Source organism: Rhinolophus sinicus, chromosome 1, assembly GCF_057876585.1.
Source record: "Rhinolophus sinicus isolate RSI-liver-muscle chromosome 1, RSI-T2T, whole genome shotgun sequence".
Classification (NCBI taxonomy): Eukaryota; Metazoa; Chordata; class Mammalia; order Chiroptera; family Rhinolophidae; genus Rhinolophus; species Rhinolophus sinicus.
Genome location: NC_142501.1, coordinates 10,317,606 through 10,340,246, shown reverse-complemented (window position 1 = coordinate 10,340,246; position 22,641 = coordinate 10,317,606). Strand labels below are relative to the sequence as shown.

At 52.3% G+C, this 22,641-nt stretch overlaps 1 protein-coding gene across 2 annotated transcripts; it reads left to right on the top strand.

The window, feature by feature from the left end:
* The first annotated feature begins 99 nt into the window (after window positions 1-99).
* GTPBP1 (GTP binding protein 1) lies at window positions 100-21,847 on the top strand. 2 transcript variants are annotated; one of them, XM_088796406.1, is made up of 12 exons: window positions 100-606; window positions 3,554-3,665; window positions 9,447-9,627; window positions 10,193-10,541; window positions 13,295-13,418; window positions 14,257-14,371; window positions 15,776-15,920; window positions 16,049-16,231; window positions 17,001-17,136; window positions 17,683-17,861; window positions 18,542-18,742; window positions 19,620-21,847. In XM_088796406.1, exons 1-12 carry the CDS (start codon window positions 415-417, stop codon window positions 19,710-19,712), a joined length of 2,010 nt encoding a protein of 669 aa, XP_088652532.1. In that variant the 5' UTR covers window positions 100-414; the 3' UTR covers window positions 19,713-21,847. The 2 variants fall into 2 exon arrangements, with proteins under 2 accessions (XP_088652532.1, XP_019590039.2); XM_019734480.3 differs by lacking the exon at window positions 3,554-3,665 and having other exon boundaries at window positions 468-606.
* The last annotated feature ends 794 nt before the right edge of the window (window positions 21,848-22,641 follow it).

Here is a 22,641-nt window from a genome sequence, read left to right as displayed (position 1 = left end):
TGTGTGTGTGTGTGTGTGTGTGTGTGTGTGTGTGTGTATTTTCCTCTTCATTGGATGGCTGCTCTGTCAGTCACACTGCGCTGCTCCGGTTGGCGGGAAGGCTCTCGGCTGGTAGGGTGGACACGGTGCTGCCCCCTCCCTACCAGCGATTCAGGCGCGTGACGTCTCAGACATTTGTTGTTGGGGTTTGGGCTTATTAATTATTCATTAGGTACTTGGAAGGGCTGCAGTGATTGGTGGCCGGGAGGCCTGGTCGATTGTTTCTTAGCTAGAGATACGTGTCACCTTCAAAGCGGCTGGAAAAGTGTCGCATAAATTATTCCGATGAGGGGCGGGGCGGGGCTACGCATACATTAGGCAAATGAATCGGGGAGGGAAAGGAGGCCGGCTACGAATTAGCCTAAATTATTAAAGATGGCGGCGGAGCGCAGTCGCTCCCCGATGGACTCGCCGGTCCCGGCCTCTATGTTCGCCCCCGAACCCAGTTCCCCGGGGGCGGCTAGGGCCGCGGCGGCTGCCGCCCGGCTCCATGACGGCTTCGACTCAGACTGCAGTGAGGACGGCGAGGCGCTCAACGGCGAGCCAGAGCTGGACCTCACCAGCAAGGTAGGCCCGGGCGCCGGCGGCGGCGCTAAGCGGACCGGGTGTTTAGGGGACAGGGCGGCGGGCCGAGCCGTCTCCGGGGCGACGGCGGGAGAGGGAGGGGCCGAGCCTGTCTATTCGCCGGTGCGGGCTGCGCTGGGGGCCCCTGGGCAAGGGGCAGCCCCCAGCACCCGCGTCCTTCTCCGGTCGCCTCGACTCGGCCTCCCGCGGAGATCACAACCCCTCGGCTCCGCCACGTGGAACGCGGGCGCTCGACGCCGGCAGCGCCCGGCTCAGTGCTGACTCCCCCGAGACCGAAGGGGCTCTCTCCCTGGACTGTCCACCGCAGCCGAGGGTCGGAGGTGGCTGGGCGAGGGAAGCGGAGGCGCGGGAGGATCAGGTCCTCCGAGAGGGAACCGGGAGGCGTCTTTTCCTGGTGCTGGGAAAGGAAACAGAAAGTAGTCGCTCAGTTGGGGAGAAGGATGTCTGAGAAACGTCTGCTTTACTAATCCACCCAAAACAAAATTGAAAGATGGGCATGACCGATAAACTCGCCATCCTGGGAGTGGAGCAACATCTTGTATGAATGGACTAATGAAGGACGTTTCAAATCGTGTCTTCTGAGCTCTTGATAAGGTGGGCAGGAGTTAATGTCTCACCCTCTACTTGCCATTGTGGGGGATAAAAAGTAAGTACGTGGCTGTTGTTTTGTAGGTGTTTAACATTGCTGAAGGAAAGCATGCCAACTTGGGAGGCAGACAAGGCTGGGTTCTGTTAAAAAAGAAACAGGCCCAAGGTTGGGTCACTTGCTCCCAGGATGGCAAACCTCAGCCTAATTGCAGTTTTAGCCCCTCCCAGGTGTGCAATATTAAACTGTAATTTCCTCCTCAACGCTAGAGAGATAATCCGCATAAAAGCCCCCTGCCACCCTTCCCACGCCCCCCCCAACAGGTGACCTGGCCTGAAGCAATCCTTTCTTTACTTTTGCTAATAACTCTCGTCCCTCCCAGTTTCCTACAAGAACCTTCCATTTTGCACTACTTCTAAGATCACATCTCTTATTTACTAGGTGGGATACTGCAGGATTCATGAATCATTCAATAAAGCCAATTAGATCTTCATATTTACTTGGTTGAATTTTTTGTTTTTTAACAGATTCCTTTCAAAAGGCTCTGTGACCTTGGCAAGTTTCTTAACCTCTCAGTTCTCCAGATACATCATCTTTTAAGTACAGGTGGTTGTAACAAATGACAAATGTATATGACACCTAGCATAGTACCCAATACATACTATGTAAATATTTGAAGTGAACTGAATAACTGATAACAGACTAATAGCAGCCAATGGAAGCTAGAACACCGATATCCCCTCCTACCTGTAGTTAAAAAATTACAATAGAGATGTTTATGGAGCTTTGAAAAGGTTTGTGACTTTTCACAGTCAAAATTGCATGAAACTTGGCCCAAGCTGGAGAGAACTTTTCCCTGCCACCTAAGGAACAAAGTTTCAACTGCCCTCTCCCTTTAGTGTCAGCTGAACACTTTAGAAGCCAACGGTCCTGTCTGGTACTTCTAATGTCGAAATGAGGATGGTCAAGCTCAGAAAGTGGAAAGGTCAGGGGAAATGTGTGAGGCAAGTGACACTATGTAAAAGACCCAGGCAGCATTCAGGTTGCAAGTATAAGCTCTGATGAGTCAACTCAGAAATTGTAAGAGATGTATGTACTTGACTCAAAGGCAGACCAGCTGGATGTCAATGCTTGGTTAAGGTGCTGAAGAAACCTGAAAACACAGGGAGAAATTGCAGGGCAGAGTTGTGAAGAGTAATACCTTCATTTCCTGACCAGCTAATTTAATGTTCCAGGACAGGGAAGTGTTACTTCATCACATAGCTGGGGAAGTGTTACTTCATCACATCACTATTTTAAAGTTGAGAAGCTATGTTTGTATAAATATTGATGGTATTGAAAAGAAAAACTGACCATGTAGAGAGAGAGAAGGGATGGGTTGATAGATTGATTCCTGAGGAAAAAATTAGAAGCTCTAATTTTATGCATTTGCTACAATTATATGTAGAGACCTAAGCTCTGAAAGTTTCCAAATAGAGAAACAATTCGTGAACTGTGGTGGCTAGTTTTATCCAAGAAGGTTTTTCTAGGAATGATTGGGTGAAGAAAGCTGTATTTACCACTTACTGATTTGTGGACTAGATGCTTTGCTTGTTATTTGATTTGGTCTGTACAGTGGCTTTAGGACGCAGGTGGCATTATCTACATTTTGTAGATTGAAAGAATGAGACTCAGAGAGGTTAAGTTCTTTGTCCAAGGTCACACATGAATGGTTAGAGAATGGGACCTGACATACCTATTGGTAAATTAATGGTCTCCCCAAATAAGTCATTGATACTTTAACCAAATTTGCAAAATGATGGTGCTAATACCCATCTCAGCGGTAACGGTGTACGAGTCGTGCAGTTTGTACTGCCGATTCCTCATTAACCGAGATGGCCCAGGCAAGATGGAACAGAATTCTTTTGTTACTGCGACAGCCATTGGTCTTGGGTGGAGAGCATGGCAGTGTGGGACATCTCTGTCCTGTGAGTGGCAAGCTGCAGGTAGTAGACTTGGGCACTCAGGGTGAAGCACTGCTCGTCAATTTCTACCCACAGTGTCAGATCAGTCATTGTCAGTCCTTCCCCTCCTGGTGAGCAGCTGGAGGCAGGCTGTTCACACCCTTTTCTGTGGGTTGTGTTTCAGACCTAGTCATTGTAGTATATCATATCACTCAAATCATCTAAGGCCTTAGGCTCAAAGGCTATTTAAGGAGCGGCAGAGGGCATGAGGGGCATTGGAGCTATTTTAGATGAGGGTGCTGTGGGGTTCAGTCAGGGTCTTGGGTCAGGCTGTGGAGCTGCTTTGGCTGTGGCGCTCTTCTAGGAAGTGTGGTCCTAAGGCTGTTGGTTTCTCTTCTAGCTGGTGCTAGTGAGCCCTACATCAGAGCAGTATGACAGCCTACTTCGGCAGATGTGGGAGAGGATGGACGAGGGATGCGGAGAGACCATATATGTCATTGGGCAGGGATCAGGTGAGCATAGTTTTCCTTTCTCTTTATTTGTGAAAAATTATTTAGAGCACATTGTCCATTTTTTACCCACTTTCCCTGTCCAGTGTCTGCAGAACTGTTTGGGAGGATATAAAAATGCGAAGTGATAATGTTACTTCCCACTGTGGTGGTCATACTGTGTTTGATTTTCAAGATTCACTTTCCAAGCGGTTTTACAGATGCTTCTTTTGTACCTCCAGTACTTTCCATGTACATAAAGGGGAACGAAGCACAAAGCAAGGAAACTTTTTGCCCTAGGTCTCGAGCAAGTCACAGTTCTAGAATTAAGCCTTCCCTGGGCAGCTGTTGGTCTTGCCCTCCAAGTCCAGTTTATGGATCTTATTGCGTGCTGAGCAGAGACTTTCCATGGTTCTTCTTGATGTCAGCAAGAAGAGGACACTGAGAATTCTTCTCTTCAGCAAGGCTTCCTTGCCCCACTGACCGTTCAGCGTTGATAGCTATGATAACAGAGGCCCTTTCGTCTTCCTATGAAATCCTGTCAGACGTGTAAGCTTGTTGCCCTTCTGGAAGGAACTGGTTACTGTACTCCAACCTGCTTATTCCATTGTATTGGGGCCCAGTGTTTTAGAGGAAGGCAGCTCCCATGACAGAATCCCAGATTATATCTTAGGCTTTTTTTTTCCCTCCTCCCTTGGTCATTCCTACTTTATATTTATACCCTCAGTTCAAGGCCAACTTACCCTCATCTTCATCATGGCATTATCTTTGCTGAAATGGCAGCTGGGCTTGTTAAGGATTCTGAATGTAGTCTGTACCAGAACTTGTCTCATTGCAGGAAGGCCCGCTTGGTAGGCCTCGCTGGATCATTAAAGGAACAATTTTCTTTACTGCATGTAGGCTTTGTAAAGCCAGATAATAATTCTTTTGTAGACTGAGTTTAAGATGCATCAAATCTCAAAATCATTTTTTAACTTTTTGGCGAATACCGATTAAGTATCTCCTAAGGGCTTGATGCTGTTGCAAAGCTCTTTTGGATACTTAAAATCTGGTCTCTGTCCTAAGGAAAGATGGCATATACACCCAAAACCTCAGTAGAAAAGAATATTTGGAAATGCGGCAAGAGGGACACAGGGAGGAAGGGCTTGACCTCCAATTACAGCTGTGCCGTCGTTTGACATGTTTCTCATATCCTTTCCTTTCCATCTTTGCCGCCACCTTCCTGGCTTGGGGTCTTATCACCTCAAAGAATGCATGGTCAGAGAGATAGGCAAACTAAGAGGTTGCTCGTCCAGAAAGGGAGGGAGTTGTTCAGCGTGTCAAGTGCTACAGAGATAGCAAGGAGAGTCGGGTTCAGAAAAAGCCATTCCATATGGTAGGCTTTTGAAAGCTTTTGTGTCGGGTGCACACCTGGTCTGCGGTAATAGGGTCACTTCGTGCCTATAGAATTGAAGAAACTACATCTAGATCAATGTCAACAAGTGTTGGGACTGTTCTTTGAAGACCTAGATTCTTAAGACAACCCTCCCCGCCCCCCAATTTTTTAATGGGGACTCTTAGTGAATTTTACCATGCCTTGGCAACTCACAACTAATTAACCCTCCCACAGCAAAGCATAAGATGTCAGACATTTATTAACACATTCACACACCCAGGCATTATCTTTGCATCTGTCAATTGGATGCTATTAGATTCTTAGTGACTCCTTCCTGCTGGAATTCTTTTGAGGTAGAAAGCATCCCAACTAGTTAAACGATCCCAACTAGTTAAACGAGTTGAACATCAGAGGACTAAACCAGATGTAAGGCCCCAGGGTCAGCTTCGCCACCTGCTTCCTGTGGTGCTTGGTGCTTCATCTCTGTTTATCACTTCCTTTGTCTATAAAATGAGGATAATGACATCCTTCCCCACCCTTCCTCAGAGAAACTTTGTGTGAATAAGTTAGACATTAAAAAATTATAAGCAGTACAAAGGAATGTGCTCTTTAAGTACATATTTCTAGTTCAAGATCCATGGTTTTAAAGGAGACAATCTGGCCTAGTAGTTCGTTCAGGATCTAGTAGTTCCTAGTAGTTCAGGATCTAGAGCCTGGCAGGTCTGAGTTTGCCTGCAGGCTCTTTAATTGGTCTTAACATGGGGATAATAGTGGAATCTATCCCATGGTGTCATGGTGAAGGTTAACACTTGGCAAACAGTGAGCATTGTGTAAATGTTAGCCAGTGTCTGTTGTTACAGTAATAATTTTTTTTAAGGGTTCCAGATTATAGTTAGTTGATTAACCATGCGATTTCTTTCAAAAAGAACTTTGTTCATTCAAGTATTAAGTCATGACTTTCTTAGAGCCAGGTACTGTAGTAAAAGTTCTGTGAACATAGGAGGAGTGTTAAGTCGTTCTGGGGAAGTCAGGAAAGGCTTCAAAAAGGAGGTGCCCCTGGAATTAGTTCTAAAGGATGAGTAGGAGTTTTTCAGGCAAATGGAGGCATTAGTGAGTGAGCAGAGGAAACCACATGCACAGAAGCACTGGCGATACTGGAGTACTTGGTGGGTGAGCTTGGGCAGGTCAGGAGAGTGGGAGGACGGGTAGGCAGGGCCCAGATCTTGAGGCTCTTTGAATGCCATACCAAGGAGTTTAGACTTTTATCCTAAAAGTTTGGGGAACCTTTGCAGCATGTTGAGCAAGAGACTGCATATAAAAAAGGTATGTCAGATGGCAGGATGGAAGTCTGATTAGGGCTGGGCGTGGGAGGATGTGTGTCCTTTAGTAATCGGACCGCTGCGACTTTTCTCGTGGCCTTTGTCTCCACTCCTACTGAGTGAAGAATGCAGTGCATGCTGGAGAAGGGGAATGGGACCGGGGGCATTTTCTGGGAGCCCTGGATGGACAAGGTTACATTGGTGATTGCCCCCCTGCTGTGGAACAGGGCCTGAAAGCATTGCTTTTTGTTGTGTCAGAATCAGGAAAAGGTGGCAAGATTTGGGGGTCTGGCAAGAATGGCAGGGTTAGCAGGCCTTCCAGCAAGCCCTTTTCTATCTAAACCAAACATCCAGAGGTCAGGGGGCCATGTACTTAGAAACTCCTCGTGCAACTGCTCTCTCTTTGTTCATTTGTTTTGCATTTTACAAACATCTGAGGACTTGCTATAGGAAAGGCACCCCTCATGGGGCACCCAGGGAACGCTGGAGATATGATCCCTGTCCTGAAGATGTTTAGTGGGGAAGACACATCCAGAACAGTACTCCACAGGGTGGAGTCGGTGGCAAGTGCCATAAGGGAGCAGCGTGGGTAGGATGTGACAGGTGGAGACGTGCCGATGGACTTCCTAGGATAGGAAATACGTGAGCACAGCGGTAGAGCTGGAAAAGTGCACAGCGGTAGAGCTGGCGGGATGGTGACCCTCGCACTAGGACAAACTGAGGAGAGGGTGTGGAGTAAACGGGGGTCTTTAAGGAGTTGAGCCTGAACACTCCTGGGCCCGGGGAGCCATTCCAGGCTGTGACTGGGACATGACAGCGTTAGAGCTGTGGCTTTGTTTAGGAGCTTGGGCTTGAGTCTGTGCAGGGGGGGTTGGAGGGAATAGAGGCTGGATTTGCTAAGACCAGTTAGGGGTCTGTTGTGGTGACTGCGGTAGAATAAGGGCCTGAATCAGACTTGTGGCATTGGATCGGCAAAAAGTGGGGAGCAGGAACAAGGAAAGAAGGGCAAGGTGCGAAGCTACACTCAGCAGGACTGGGGTGATGTGTGTTAAGCTAGAGTGCCTGGAAGGGAGGATGGTGTTGTCGTCAGAAATCGGGAAGGCAGGAGGAGGACCTGGGCTGGCACCAAGAGGAGCCCTTGCCAGAGGGGAAGCCGCTAGGTTTGGAATCAGAAAACCCAAGCTCACACGGTCCTCCGCTCCCTACCAACTCGGAGCCCTCTCCGGCTTCTGTTTACTCCACTGTTAAGTAGGAAAAGTAATGCTTATTGCTTCATAGGGTTGCAGCGGGGACTAAAGTGCTTTATGAATGATGCTAGAGTTTGTGCTGTTGTTGAAAGGGAGGGGGTGGGGTGGTTGAGTGTAGGCATCCGTCTTCTGGGAGTCGTCCAGGCAGTTGGGGACTCAGTCTGGAGTTCTGGGAAGAGGACAGTGCTAGAAATGAATGGTTGTGTAGTTTTCAAAATGACATTTGAAGCCATAATAGGAGATGGCCAAGGGGAATGTTTAAAGGGTAGAGAAGAGGGCCACTGGCTGACTCCCGGAGAGGACTGGCATTTAGGGGCCAGGAGCAGGAGGGCCAGCAGGGTAGGCAGAGAAAGAGGAACCAGAGAATGGGGAGGGGACCCGGGAGACTTCACGCAATAGGCAAGCAGGTGCGGGGGAGGGGCCTCAAGAAGCAAAGGCAGGGTGGCCAGCAGTGTCACATGCTCTTGGGGTCAGAAAGGGGTGTGGGATGAGGTTAGGAGGCCAGTGATGAGAAGTCGTTTCTTCCAGGCTCAGAAGTAAACTTCAGAGAGTAAGTGGGGACAGGCAGCAAGTCTCAGGTACTCTGTTGAGATGCTTGATGGTAAAAGAAACAGAGGAGATGGCAGCTTGGCAGGGGCAGGGAAGAGGGGATGGGTTTCCTGTTCCTAGTTTAGGAATGACTTGAACTTGTTTGTAAGGAGAGAAGTGGAGGGGGAGGAAAAGAGGGGGAGGGAAGGTGCTTCAAGTTCTGTGGGAGGCAGTGAGAGAGGAGAGGTTGGGCCCGTGCTGGGAGGTTAGCCTGGGACGGAGCTGGCGTGCTCTCAGAGACAGGCTGGAGGAACACCTGGGGCAGTTACCGTGGGAATTACTCTCGTCACCAGTGGAAAGCACCGGACAGGAGTTGTCGTACAGTAGACGCGCTGTAAATGATTAGTTGATTGGTTCTTCCCGTCCTCATCCTGAGCTCACACTCGTTTTTCCATCTACTTGCTGAATAGTTCACCTGAGCTACATCCGTTAAAAGTCTGTCCCTACAATCATTCTTCAATTCCCTCCCCATTTTCCTTTGTCTCCTCATTACCTCTTGTCTGAATTTATTGGAGCGGCTTCCTAACTGGCTCCCCCCTTTCCGGTCTCGCTCGCCTGTTCCACTTTAGACTGCTGCGCTGCGCTAGACATCTTCCTCACGCGGTGATCCACTCGTGTTCCTCCCTTGCCTGAGCCCCCAAGACTTCCCGCTGCCTGGTACATAATGTGTTTCGCTGCTAACATCTGTCTGCCTAACTGCTTCCACCTCTTGTGTGGTCTCCCGTCACTTGCCATCCTGCTCCCAGCACACTGAGCTGCTTCCTGGTCCCTGAATGTGCTGCGATCTGCCGTGCTCCATGCCTAGCTTTTCTGCCTACGATGTCTTTCCTTCTTTCTCTGGGGGCCCATTTTCATACCGGGAGACCCAGCACCCTGCAAAGCAGTCCTCGGCTTCCCCGGGCCATGCTCGTTGCTCACGCTCTACGTTCTGTTTGTACAAGTCTGTAGTACAGTCCTCAGGACGCATTGCAGTTAATTAATTTGCTGTCTCTCCTGCTGGGCTGTGAGCTGGCTGAGGGCACCTGTATTCCCAGGACTCAGCATGAGGCTCGGCATAACACCCAGGAGAGTTTCAGTGATTACTGTTGAATGAGTTAATGACTGTCCTGCTTCGTGGGGAAGCCGTGGCACTGTTATTTATGAACTGTGTGTGTGGCCAGATTTCTGAGACGTGCCAGGTAGAGACATGTTCTTCCCCACTGCCTGCGGGGGGGCCTGGATGAGGGGTTGGCCGGCTAGCTGATGGGAATGCTGATGGCTGGGCTCTTGTCACCAGATGGGACTGAGTACGGGCTGAGTGAAGCTGACATGGAGGCCTCCTACGCCACAGTGAAAAGCATGGCAGAGCAGATAGAGGCTGACGTCATCCTCCTGCGGGAACGGCAAGAAGCTGGGGGCCGCGTGCGGGATTACCTGGTCCGGAAACGAGTAGGAGACAATGACTTCCTGGAGGTCAGGTGAGGGGGCCTCCGAACAGGTCAGGGATCCCTCCAGCATGACCTCAGGGTCTGGGGCTTCACCGAGAATGGTGATGGCGCTTTGGCGCCTGGTGTGGCAGCTTCACCCCTTCCCTTTCTGAGGCGTGGGAAGAACGTCCAAGACACAATAGCCCCATTTCCTATTTCTGCTCTTTTCCATCCCTGAATATTTCCATTTGGGAAGAGGGGGAGAAAGGCCAGCCATACATTCCGTGGGCTGCATTTTCTTTCTTAACCAACCTGTGAGGCTAGAAACCGGGGTGATGGAGGAGCGCATTCTGTGCTGCTGTTGACTTTGGGGCCCCGTCTGGCAGCGTTGGGGAAGCTTGTGGGAGTTAAGGGAGAAAGTGGGAGCACAGTTCATCCTGAATGACCTTCTCCCTGGATAAACCTCCAGGAACATCCCCAGGTGCTTAGGCATGAATAGGAGGGGCCGTGCGCTGGGCGGGCTCTGGAGCAAGCATGGCCTTACAGATGCAGTTAGTGGGGTGTCCTTCGCTCACCCACCAGCTCTTACATAGACATTTGGGTTCTGTACACGCAGGGTAGCAGTAGTGGGCAACGTGGATGCTGGCAAAAGCACGCTTCTGGGCGTCTTGACACACGGGGAGCTGGACAATGGCCGCGGCTTTGCCCGCCAGAAACTCTTCCGCCACAAACACGAGATTGAATCTGGTCGTACCAGCAGTGTGGGCAACGACATTCTGGGCTTTGACAGCGAAGGTAACGTGGTGAACAAGCCAGACAGCCACGGCGGCAGCCTGGAGTGGACCAAGATTTGTGAGAAATCCACTAAGGTGATTACCTTCATTGACTTGGCTGGCCATGAGAAATACCTGAAGACCACCGTCTTTGGCATGACGGGCCATCTGCCTGACTTCTGCATGCTCATGGTAAGTGTGGGGCGCTCCCGAGAGGGGGCTCCAGCAGCGCTGTTGGGGTGTGCTTATGAGCAAGTGTTGAAAATTGTGCTGAGGGGGAAGCCCATTGGTTTGGGGCTTTGACACGGGCTGGATGGCAAGCTGGATGCCAGGGATGCCCAGCCCTCTGAGTTCTCCAGTCTTCTCAAGGGGGGTACTTTGATCTCTAGGTTGGGCCAGGAAGGGATCCCCTACGGAAAAACCAAGATATTTGCAGGCCTCTCAATTTTTTGGAGAGACATAGAGGAGAGTTTCCCCCGGGGCTTACATGTTACCTTCAGAAGTGTTTTCTTCTGGGGTTGGGCTACTTTGAGGGGGTGATGCCAGGCTGTACCCTCCAAGAAGGGAGCACAGACAGCTATCAGGAGAGACCTGAGAGGTGGCCTCTTCCCAAGTGTGGGCCAGGCTTCTGCGTGCCTGGCTCTGTGCTGGGCCAGAAGGTGCGGTAGTGAATGGCGTCTGAAGTGCTTGCAGTGTGACGGGAATCGATTTCTTAAGCGGCTCATTGTGTAGACAACTGAAAAGGAAAGGAAGCAGAGGCTTCTGCGTTCGTGTTGCTGAGCTTGTGCTTGGGTCCCTTTGATCTTCCTCCCCGGACAAGGAGTGGAGTCCTCGAGGCCCAGCCTTGGTGGTGGCTTCACCGCTTTCACAGAGAGCGAGTGAGCAGGTTTTCCCTCGGCAGGTCCTCGCAGTGCTTCCCGGTGGCCCATTCCTCAGCTGCCTGCATTGATAAGAAGTGTGATCAACACAGGCATCTGATCGAGTTGCCCACAAACACAGGCTCTCAGGCAGAGTCTCCCCAAACTGAAAGTAAAGCGAGGCGGAGCATATGTACAGAACACTTACCACACTCTCGGCTCCCTGGCCAAGGTTCTTGGGATCGCAGCATGATTTCCTCTCCCTTGTCTTGGATCATTGCAAGGAGCCATTACCGACCTGGGCTAAGGAAAGCTGCTCTCTTAGAAGGGGTGTCAATGGATGGTCCATAGGGCGTACTTGTGGGTTGGTTGTTGGGTGGATACTAAGAGAGGTATAGAAACCAGTTTGAAATGAGTGTTTTTCTAACTGAGCTACAGTGAGCAAGGCCAATTAATGGAAATAGCTTCACCCAGATGAAATGTTTTATATTACCTGAGTTTTAGGCCATGATCCAAATATTAAACATTTCCTGTAGAAAACAATGAAATATTTCATTATTGTTCCATGGCAATAAATTTCTGGGGTGTGAAGTGGAATCTTTAAAATAGTAGGTAGACAACAGATCGAGAGAGCTTTTTCCTACCCAGGTTGGGAAGAACAAAGGCAAGTCCGGGTTGGCTAGAAAAGGTTGGAGGGAATGGGAAAAATGATGAGGAAGATGGCGGAGGCGTCCTGGTGTAGGCCAGGGGGAGCACAGGTGTGGGCATCTGTCTCACTGGGGTGGTGACTCACCTGTGAACTGTGATGTTCAAACGAGCATCCTTGGAAACACTCTGTAATGTGCAAAGCACTATATAAACAGCTCATGGCAATTTGAATTTCATTTTGTTTTGGTAAGTAACACATAGGATACAAAAATGAAAAGGTACCAAAGGGCTGGTAGTGCAAAGTCTCCCTTCTTCCTCTGTCCAGTTTCCTTCCAGAGGCAACTAGTAGTATTTCTAGTTTCTTATGTATCTTCCAGAGATATTTTGTAATCATACCAGCAAAAGTGTATACATTCTCTCTCTCCAATTTCAAACATTCCAAAAAGTTAGAAGAGTAGTATAATGAATCCCGAAACCTACCAGTCCGATTCAATAATCATTAACATTGTGCCATGTTTATCTGTATGTGTGATGGATGCTCGTGGTTGTTTTGTTTTGTTTTTGGCTGAATCATTGGAAAGGAGATTATAGACTTGGTGACTCTTCGCCCCCAAATACTTCAGCACACAGCTCCTGAAATAATTGTCTCCCACTGTGATTGCAGGAGGATGGAGCAGGAGCTCCCTAAGGGCATCCAATATCTAGTCTATAAGTGTTTATATATTTCAGATGTTCCCCAAATGTCTGTTAGCTGCTTTTTTCAACTCGTAATCCAGTCACCACTTTTTTAATGGTAGTGTGCTATGTATACCTTGCTTTTCTTTCCCCTTGAAAATATATGTTAGAGATTATCCCATATCGGTAGGTAAGACTGTCCCCCTTTTTTTTGCACAGCACATTTGCGGCATTGTGCATATGCTCTCATTTGTTTAACCAGCCTTTGGGGTGATAATTTAAACACATTTATTATTACGGGAAGGAATAGTAACAGTAATAACAGCTGCCATTGCTTAAAAGCCTAATTCATGCTAGTTGAGTGCTGGACCTTTGACATGTTACATTTCAACCTCAGGTTACCCTCTAACGTGAATATTATTATCTTCCCTTTTTATAGATAGGGAAACTGAGGGCCAGGGAGGTTAAACTGAAACCGTTTTGATGACTCTAGACAGTTGTTTTCCCAGACTGTCTGGGTTTGTCTTTTTCACTGTTTCCAAGTCTCAGATTTGAATGGCCCCCTCCGTCGAAGCAGAGGTTATAGCGGCCTGTGCCCAGCCCATCTGCAGTCGTGATTCCTGGCCTGAGACTTTGCCCTCTGTGTCCTGTCGTGATGGAGGTCTCAGATTTGGGCACTGTCTCTTATCCCAGCCTGTTTGGAGCCTCTGTGCCTACCCAGCAGCCACCTCTCTCTCCCTGACAGTTCTTTCTGTGTTGGGGTAGGTGGGCAGCAATGCTGGCATCGTGGGGATGACCAAGGAGCACCTGGGCTTGGCATTGGCACTCAATGTGCCTGTTTTCGTGGTGGTCACCAAGATTGACATGTGTCCGGCCAACATCCTGCAAGGTAAGTGAAGCCTCCAGCCAGCAGCCGTCTCTCTGCTGGAGGCTGTCAGCCGCTGGGGGCTGTGGTTCCTTGGTGCTGCCAGGGCTCCTGCTTCCTCATCCTGTGCTCACACCTTGACCTGAGTTCTCATCAGCCCAGAATCTTGTGCGTTCTCCCCGGTTTGGCTCTTGATCTAAGCACAGCCTAGAATTATCTTTCTGGTTCCATGCAAGAGTCTTGAGATCCGTAAACTGGCATCTCTTTTTGGGTGGCCCTAGGCAGAAGGGGTTGGGTTTTGCCATCTAAGCTGGATGTATGAGGCGGCATGGGGACGGAGGGTCTGATTACCTTTTACCACCAGAGGCTTCCAAACAGGGTTGCAGGACTACATCTTTGTACATTTCTCCTTCGTTGCTCCAGATAGGAGAAGAGAAGCGGAGAGGCACCCTTTTGGGGGGGCCTCATAAGGGTTTCTGCACGTGTCTGAATTTCCCAGAGATCCTTTTGTCAGATACGTTTCTTCCAGGAAGCAGAACATTCTGGGAGCAACACTGTGCTTATGGACCCCATCCCTATTGACCGACTTCCAGGGTACGGGTCTGCTAGGGACTCTGGAGAAATTCCATGGGTTTCAGGCTTGTAACCGTAGCAGACAGGCCTCATCTGTGCTCTTGCTACTCTAGCACGCACGCACCCACCCACCCCGAGATTTGCTGCTCCGTTTTGCTTCCCCGGCATTGTGGCATTTATCACTGTCTGTCTCCTGCCGGCATCGGTAATCGGTGGACCTGTCTTGCCTGGAAGTCTGGCCATGAAGAAGGCCCTGTCCCTCTAATTCTGTTCCATTTCACCCTGTAAGAAACCCTGAAGCTGTTGCAGCGCCTGCTGAAGTCGCCGGGCTGCCGGAAGATCCCTGTGCTGGTGCAGAGTAAGGACGACGTGATTGTTACGGCCTCCAACTTCAGCTCTGAGAGGTAATGGGGCAGGCAGCAGTGGGGCAGGCAGCAGTGGGGCAGGCACGGAGAGAGAGTGGAGGAAGTAGGCTATTCTGGTCTCAGCACAAGGTCTCCTAGGCCAGCAGTGCTGTATCAGGTGACCCAGATTCTGAGATGCTAGTGTCCTTCTCTGTGAAATGGGAACAGTAGTACCTTCTCCATTGAGCTGTGTGGAAATGCTGTACAGAAAGCACTTAGCACCGTGCCTGCCTGAAGTATGACGGATATACAGCCATTTTTATACCTGTTGCTATTCATAATGTTTTATACTCTTGTTTCTCAAAAACTCTCAAGTCACAGATCACTTTAGGCCCTTACTCACTAACGCATCCTTTGATTCCATAAATATTTATTGGATGTTCGTTCTGTACCGGGTTCTTCCACTGGGCATTGAGGATTCAGAGCTGACTTGGGCACTTGTGCTCAAGGTGGTCAGCTCTTTGGTCAGAGATAGTCTCTAGCTAATAGTGAACTTTGTTAACTCTTCCTTCTCCCCGAGTCATGCGCTGCCTTGGAGCCGTCTGCCTCCTGGCGTGGTCAGTAGTACAGGACCTAGAACAGCTGGCATTTTTGGCCTGTGTCTCGGCCTTGGCGCTACCATCAGTGCCACCATTTGGTCCAGCATGGCAGGGTATGTTTCAGCTGCCTGCATTTCAATTCGCTGATTTTCTCCAGTGCCTGTTCTGTGCAGGTGCTCTTCTAGGAGCTACAGGGAACACATAACTTCTGATCTCCAGGAGTTTGATTAACCCTGGATAGGAGATACAGAGACCATCGAGCTCACTGACGGAAAATCAGAAATCGTTACATGTAACAGAGACAGAAAGTGCTCCAAGGGCTGAGGAGCTAGTGCCCATCCGGAAAGGGCTTCCTGGAAGCAGCAGCAGTGGAGCTGTGCTCTGAGGGATGAGAGGCTTTGGTAGTTGCATAAGAGAAGGCAGGAGCATCAGAGCAAACAAATACAGGGGGGCAAAAAGTACCAAGCTTTTAGGAGACAATCAAGTTCTCTGGTCTGGCTGGAATATAGGAATTTAAAAAATAAACCAGCGGAGGTGTTGGGAGCAGGGGTCTAGGCTGTCTTCTCTGCAGTGGAAAGGTAGGTAAGGATTTTAAACAATCGTGTGTGTGTTAGGAAGAAGCAGTCCTGAGTGCCTGAAACAGGGCAGGGGTGGAGGGAAGAGGAGGGGACAGATTTTAGCTACTAAACTGAGTAAGAGAAGAAGGCCTGAGAGTAGGTCTGGCAGGAGTTGCTAGGTCAAGGCAGAGAGGTAGAGCCCTGGGAGGGGGTCAGGGCAGTGGGGCCCTTTGCAGCAGCAGCTCTCCTGTGTCAGGCAGGCAGGAGCTGGCCTGAGCTCCTTTCCTTTCTCTTCGCCCTCCACTCAGGATGTGCCCGATATTCCAGATCTCCAATGTTACAGGCGAGAACCTAGATCTCTTGAAGATGTTCCTCAACCTCCTCTCCCCGCGCACCAGCTACCGGGAGGAAGAGCCTGCTGAGTTTCAGATCGACGACACTTACTCTGTCCCGGTGGGTGGCTTCTGCTGGACCGAGCAGGGTGGGAGGCTGGGCAGGCACTTCCTCCCGGGTGCGTGGGATTATCTGGTGGGGAGGGGCTATGTGGAGATGGACTCACTGGGCCAGGGTCTTCTCTGCAGGGCGTGGGGACAGTCGTGTCGGGGACAACACTGAGGGGCCTGATCAAGCTGAATGACACACTGCTGCTGGGCCCAGATCCTCTGGGTAACTTCCTGTCTATTGCGGTCAAATCGATCCATCGAAAGCGCATGCCTGTCAAGGAGGTGCGGGGGGGCCAGACAGCCTCCTTCGCACTGAAGAAGGTGAGTGTGGATAATACCAAAATGCCCCTCGGACTCCGCATGTTGCTAGGCTCTGGGCCATTGCCAGTCCTCATGGCTGCTCTGGAGGGCAGGGGTTACTGACCTCACTTTTACACATGAGGAAACAGGCTCAGAGAGCCTGAGTGACGTGCCCAGGAGCACACAGGTAGTAAGTGCTAGAGCCAGGACTTGAACCCAGGCTGCCTGCCGCCTAAGCCCTGTTCCTCCCCCTCGTGCCTGAGCAGGGTGCCGTGAGCTCAGTAGTGAGGTCAGATAGGCACCTCCCTGCTGTGTAGAGGGTCCTACATAGGACCATTGGGGTCCATGCCAAATCCTCTTTCCCATTCAGCCTTCTGCCCCTTGTGGGGTTGGGGCAAGTGCTAGTTCTGGGCTCACCGACCTTCCCCACCAACCAAATTCACCAGCAAAGTGGGCTTTTCCTTATTCCCTCCAACAGCCATGTCACGCTCGCCCTCCTTCCACCCAGTGCTTGCCTACTTTGCCCTCACCACCTACCTAATTCTTATCCTTCAGGGCCCAGCTGAAATGCCACTTCCTGCATGGAGCCTTTCCTGACCCCCAGTAGCAGTGTTTAAACTTCCCACGTAGCACTGCAATCTGCCGAGAAGGCCTGTGGTCCAGTGCAGTGAGGGCAAGGCCAAGTTGGGGTGGTCTTCATTCCCAGGAGGCCTCCTGGTCCTCCAGGACCAGGGGGTGGAACCAGAAGGCATTATTGTCCCTGAGGTCTGAGATTCCCTCTTCCTTTCAGATTAAGCGTTCGTCCATCCGGAAAGGCATGGTGATGGTTTCCCCGCGCTTGAACCCCCAAGCGTCCTGGGAGTTTGAGGCCGAGATCCTCGTCCTCCACCATCCCACCACGATTAGCCCGCGCTACCAGGCCATGGGTAGGTGTCTAAGGGCGTTGCCAGCCCAGGAGGCCCCCCGCTCTAGAACCCTCACAAAGTGCTCTAGCAACCAAAACCCCAAAGTTTCAGCTCGAGCCAAGAAGCAGGTCTCCTTACTGTTCAGTGATGCCCTCTATTCTGCCCACGAGCTGTGGTGTTTATTCAATCCTGCAAACACAAACTGAGTGCCAGCTCTCTGTCCACTCGGTTTCCGCTGAATGCTGCTGTGTGCCAGGTGCTGCCAGGGTGCGGGGGACAGACGTGATGGGCAAGGGCCATGCCCTCAGGAAGCTCACAGCGGAGAAGGCACACCCAGTGCCCTGTGTTCAGGAACTAGGACCGTGGGTCCCGGGACAGGTGGGGTCTAACTGGAGGCACAGACAGGACCAGATGTCAGAGCAGCCTCAGCCCACTCGCCCGCCCTAGGCGCCCTGAGGCCCTGAGCATGCGCAGCTCAAGCCTGTTTCACACGCGCACTCCCCGCGTCCCCTGCCCTGAGGCCACGCGGTGGCTGGCGCCTGGCCTGACGTCTGGCTCCCTGGGCAGTGCACTGTGGGAGCATCCGGCAGACGGCCACCATTCTGAGCATGGACAAGGACTGTCTGCGCACTGGGGACAAGGCCAGCGTGCACTTCCGCTTCATCAAGACCCCCGAGTACCTGCACATAGACCAGCGGCTGGTGTTCCGGGAAGGCCGCACCAAGGCCGTGGGCACCATCACCAAGGTACGGCCAGGCAGGCCACCTTCCCCCAGCGAACCCCGGGGGCCACTCCAGTCCTAGACCGTGAGCCCAGCAGGTGGTTCTGGAAAAGCCCTGGGACGCTCCCGAATTGCCAGAGGCACCAGTCCCTGCCTCGGGAGAGCTAGCGTAGCACATCCCTCCTGGGGAAACGTGCCGATTTCTCATAGCCACACTCCAGATGTTTCTAGCTGCTGAGACACTCACTTGGTCTCTTGGAGACCTGAAATTAAAACTTGCCCCAGACTCTTGTTCCAGGGGCAGCAGAGACCTGGGGCTGGAGATGCAGTGGGTGCTCTGAGGAAGTGCAGCGAGCCTAGCACGGACAAGGGCCTCGAGTTCGGCTCCCCCAGCCCGGGCAGGCTGGACCCTGGCCTGGGAGCTGGACCGCGTGGGGAGGGGCCAAGGTGCCCTCATTATCGGGCAGGGGCCAGGATGGAGCCCTGTTGGGCTGAGCTGAGGCTGCCCCGGGATGCTGAGAGGGCAGGAGAACATCTCTCTAGGTCACTGCCCCTGTCATGGCCCTCCCGCCATGGACTCTGGGCTGTCACCAAGGACCAGCCAGGCCAGGGAGTGAGAAGTCCCCGACGGGGCAGGGGCGCAGGCAGCCGAGCCGATGTCACTGCCTGCACCTCCAGCCCCTCCGCTCCCCTTGGCTTGTGCAGCTCCTGCAGACCACCAACAACTCCCCGATGAACTCCAAGCCTCAGCAGATTAAAATGCAGTCAACGAAGAAAGGCCCCCTGACCAAACGAGAAGACGGGGGCCCGTCAGGAGGGCTGGCAGTAGGGGTGCCCCCACCTGGAGACGAAACTTGCTCCCTAGGGGCTGCGCAGTCATCTGCGTCCCTCAGTCTCCAGCCAACGGTGAGCATGGGTGTCCGTCCCCCCGTCCCCCCCCCCCCCCCCGCCGCGTCCTGGAGTTCTGACCATCTCTGCTGGGTGCGGGCAGGGCGGGGGTGGGGGTGCGGCCGTCACTCTTGTCCGTGGACTTGACGTAGGAGAGCTCCAGGCAGCCTCACCCCTGCCACATCTCTGCATAACCAGGCGTTTCCCACACCTGCTGGCACGTGAGTGCTAAGTGTGAGCCATTTGTCGCGGAAGGAGGGTGTTTTTCAAACTTTGAGATGTTTAATCAGTCCTGATTTCACATTTGGTTTCCACATTTCAAAGCTTCTCTTTCATAGTAAGTGTGGGTGACGTATGTGTGCCAGTGGCCCAAAGGTTTGAAAAACTGCCTTAGAGGACCCTCCTGTGTCCCTCCTAGAGGTCGGTGGTCTTGGGCCTGTGTCACTGGCGTTCACTCAGTATCCCCTGCCAGCTCTGTCCCCAGTTCTCTCCTGACACGCCCTCCCCCTCCCTCCTGGAGTCGTTCTCCTTCTGACCTTTGGAGAAGAAAGTTTCTGCCTGGACCTGTCCTTTCTGCTCTCTCCCGCACTGAGCTGCTCTGGCTCCTTCATTCCCTTTCTCTTTCCACCTATGGTGGTGGCAGGGGTGGGTTCCTGCTTTCTTTGTGCTTCGCTGAACTCTCTCACCAGTTATCACCTGTGACCCACCTGCTCTGTGGAAGGCAGGGCGGTGCTTGCTGCGTGTGACAGAGGGAGGTGCCGTTTTCCAGGCCCATGTAGTGATGACTGCTCAGGCTGGGCTGGGCCCACCCTGCCTGCCGTTCCCACTGCCCCGCCCTCTACTGTCCTGCTCCCTGTGGACGCTGCTTCTCAAGCTCCTCCTTTCTCTCTTTCAGCCCAAGCCCAGCAGTGGGGGCCGGCGACGAGGAGGCCAGCGTCACAAGGTGAAGTCCCAGGGTGCCTGTGTGACACCAGCCAGTGGCTGCTGAATTTCCCCTGCCTCCCCCACCACCCAAGGGATCCTCGTCGGACTCTGGCCACCGCTCCACCAGCCGGGCCAGAGCAGCTCTGAGCGCCAGCTGCCCTCCCCCAGGCCACAGCCGGAGCGTCATCTTTCCCCACCCCCGGTTTCCAGGGGCGTTGTAATTTATAAGCCGCGGAAGGTGGCCAGACTCCTGGAGGACTGACCATCTCTCCCACCTTCCTGCCCGCCTTCTTCCTCACTCACAGTTTTTGTACATCTGGGCCCTTCGTTTTTATTCCTTTTATTATACCTCGTGTGTGTGTGTGTGTGTGTGTGTGTGTTACTGTTACAGGAGTACAGGCCGTCAGGGCCTGGTGTGTGTGTGTGTGTGTGTGTGTGTGTGTGTGTTACTGTTACAGGAGTACAGGCCGTCAGGGCCTGGTGTGTGTGTGTGTGTGTGTGTGTGTGTGTGTGTGTGTGTGTTACTGTTACAGGAGTACAGGCCGTCAGGGCCTGGTGTGTGTGTGTGTGTGTGTGTGTGTTACTGTTACAGGAGTACAGGCCGTCAGGGCCTGGTGTGTGTGTGTGTGTGTGTGTGTGTGACTGTTACAGGAGTACAGGCTGTCAGGGCCTGGTGTGTGTGTGTGTGTGTGTGTGTGTGTGTGACTGTTACAGGAGTACAGGCTGTCAGGGCCTGGTGTGTGTGTGTGTGTGTGTGTGTGTGTGTGTGTGTGTTACTGTTACAGGAGTACAGGCCGTCAGGGCCTGGTGTGTGTGTGTGTGTGTGTGTGTGTGACTGTTACAGGAGTACAGGCTGTCAGGGCCTGGTGTGTGTGTGTGTGTGTGTGTGTGTGTGTGTGTTACTGTTACAGGAGTACAGGCTGTCTGGGCCTGGTGTGTGTGTGTGTGTGTGTGTGTGTGTGTGTGTGTGTTACTGTTACAGGAGTACAGGCTGTCAGGGCCTGGTGTGTGTGTGTGTGTGTGTGTGTGTGTGTGTGTGTTACTGTTACAGGAGTACAGGCTGTCAGGGCCTGGCAGTCGTTTCTCCTTCCCTCCTCCTGGCTGGCTGCCTGCCCATTTGTCCATCCGTCCATGTGTCTGTCTCTCTGAGAACCTTTAGGGACTATCAAGAGCTGAAGCGTGCCCTCCTTCCCTGGCTCTGTACCCTGAACCTCTGTGGAGCCAGTCTGGGGGTTTCTAGGTGTAAGTGCTGCTGCCAGCTCAGGGAACCCCCCTGGGACTTGGGGGTTCTAGCAGGGTGGAGAGTGCTGGCTTCCTTTTCTATCTCTGTCTTTCTCCTTAAACCCCCAAACAGGTAATGCCAAAAGCTCTTAAATTGTAACCTGTAGATGTGTGGAGGGGAGGTGATTGGATTGTAGGCCCTCCCTGCCCCTAACCCCGACCCTTGCCGCTGACCCAAAGACAGCTGGTGGCTTTTCTGTCCCCTTGGAGACAATCCTGTTTGCCTGGCAGGCCAGGACAACTCCTGCTCTGCCATTCTGCTGAGTGGGAGGCTCCCAGCTCACCTAGGAGCCGCCCCCGCTTGGACTCGGGGCTCCAGGCCCTGATGACCTGATGGGGTCGCCTGCTCAGGGTCATGCTCACTAGCACGTCCTGTTGGTGGGGTGCAGGTGTTCTCTGAGTCAGGCTAGGACTAGAACCCCTTCTTCCCCATCACACCCCGCCACATCGCCCCAGTGTGGCTGCCACAGGAGCACAACAGTGAAGCGCCCAAGCCCCAGGTTTGGAAGCCCCAGTGGGGATGCTGGACGGGCAGGTAGTGGGCAGTGAAAGACCCTTCCGGGCCTAGCACGGAGCATTAAGACCTCTGGAAGAATCACTGCCTGGAACGGGGGTGGGGTTGCCCAGGCCAGAGATGCCATGTGCGCCCTGAACCAGCTGGGTCTGAGCTGTGGCCTGAAGCCCTCAGTTTCAGGGGGCTGATGGGTGGAGGTGTGTGTGTGTTCTCGAGCCGGGGCAGACACCCAGCTGGCTGGGCCCTCCTCAGCCTTGCCTCTATTTTGTCCCCAACACTTCTTCCCTTCTCCTGGACTGCTAGTCCCTTCACCTCCCCTTCTAGCTCTTTCTATTAGTTACCACTGACCCGTGGCAATGGACCGACAAGACCAGCACACAAAATAAAAGTTTGTTCTAAGTTGACGGTGTGGGTGGTCCCTGTCCAGCCCTTCCAGGTGGACGTGCTGCCCTAGAGCCCTGTCTGCAGGGCAGGGCTGGGGGGAGCCCAGCTTCTGTCAGGCAGGCGTGGCTTCAACATCCAGGCTCCTGCACCAGCTGTGACACAGGACAAGTTGCCAGCCTTCTCTGAGCCTCAGTTTCCTCATCTACAGCAAGAGGTAAATGCCTACATCAGGGTTGTAAGGACTCAGTGAGAGGATGTATGTGAGGCCCCCCTGTGCTCAGCACGTGGGAGGTTCCTGGTGAAAGAAAGGTCCTGCTGTTTCCCACCCAATCAGCTTCCCAGTCTCGAGCAGAGTCCGCAAGCTGGGGGCAGGCTTGAAAGGGGACAAGTAGCCTTGACCTGTCTCTATGATAGGTGTCTCATTCTCTTCCTGTTCTTTGATGTTTGCAGCCACTGTCTGTGAGGGAGGTGGTGTTCCATTGTTTTAGTTAAGGAAACAAACTGAGAGGAGCAGTGCCACCAGCAGGCATGTTTGTCCCTGCACCGGCTCTGCCCCCAGCCGTTCCCAGTCAGCTGCTGCTGCTGCTGCAGCTGTCCATTGGCCCCTGGCTGTTTCCTGGCTTTCTCACTCTGGTTCCGCTTCTAGGGGCTGCTGCCCACTGGTGCCTCCGTAAGAGGAGGGCTGCAGCATTGAGCAGCTCCTGCTCTCAGTCCCCATGGCAGGTGCTGTGGGGTTGGTTTCCACAAGCCTTGGCCATGGTAGAACCTCAGAACAGGTGGAAACTCATTTGGTTTGAACTTCATGGCCCCTGTG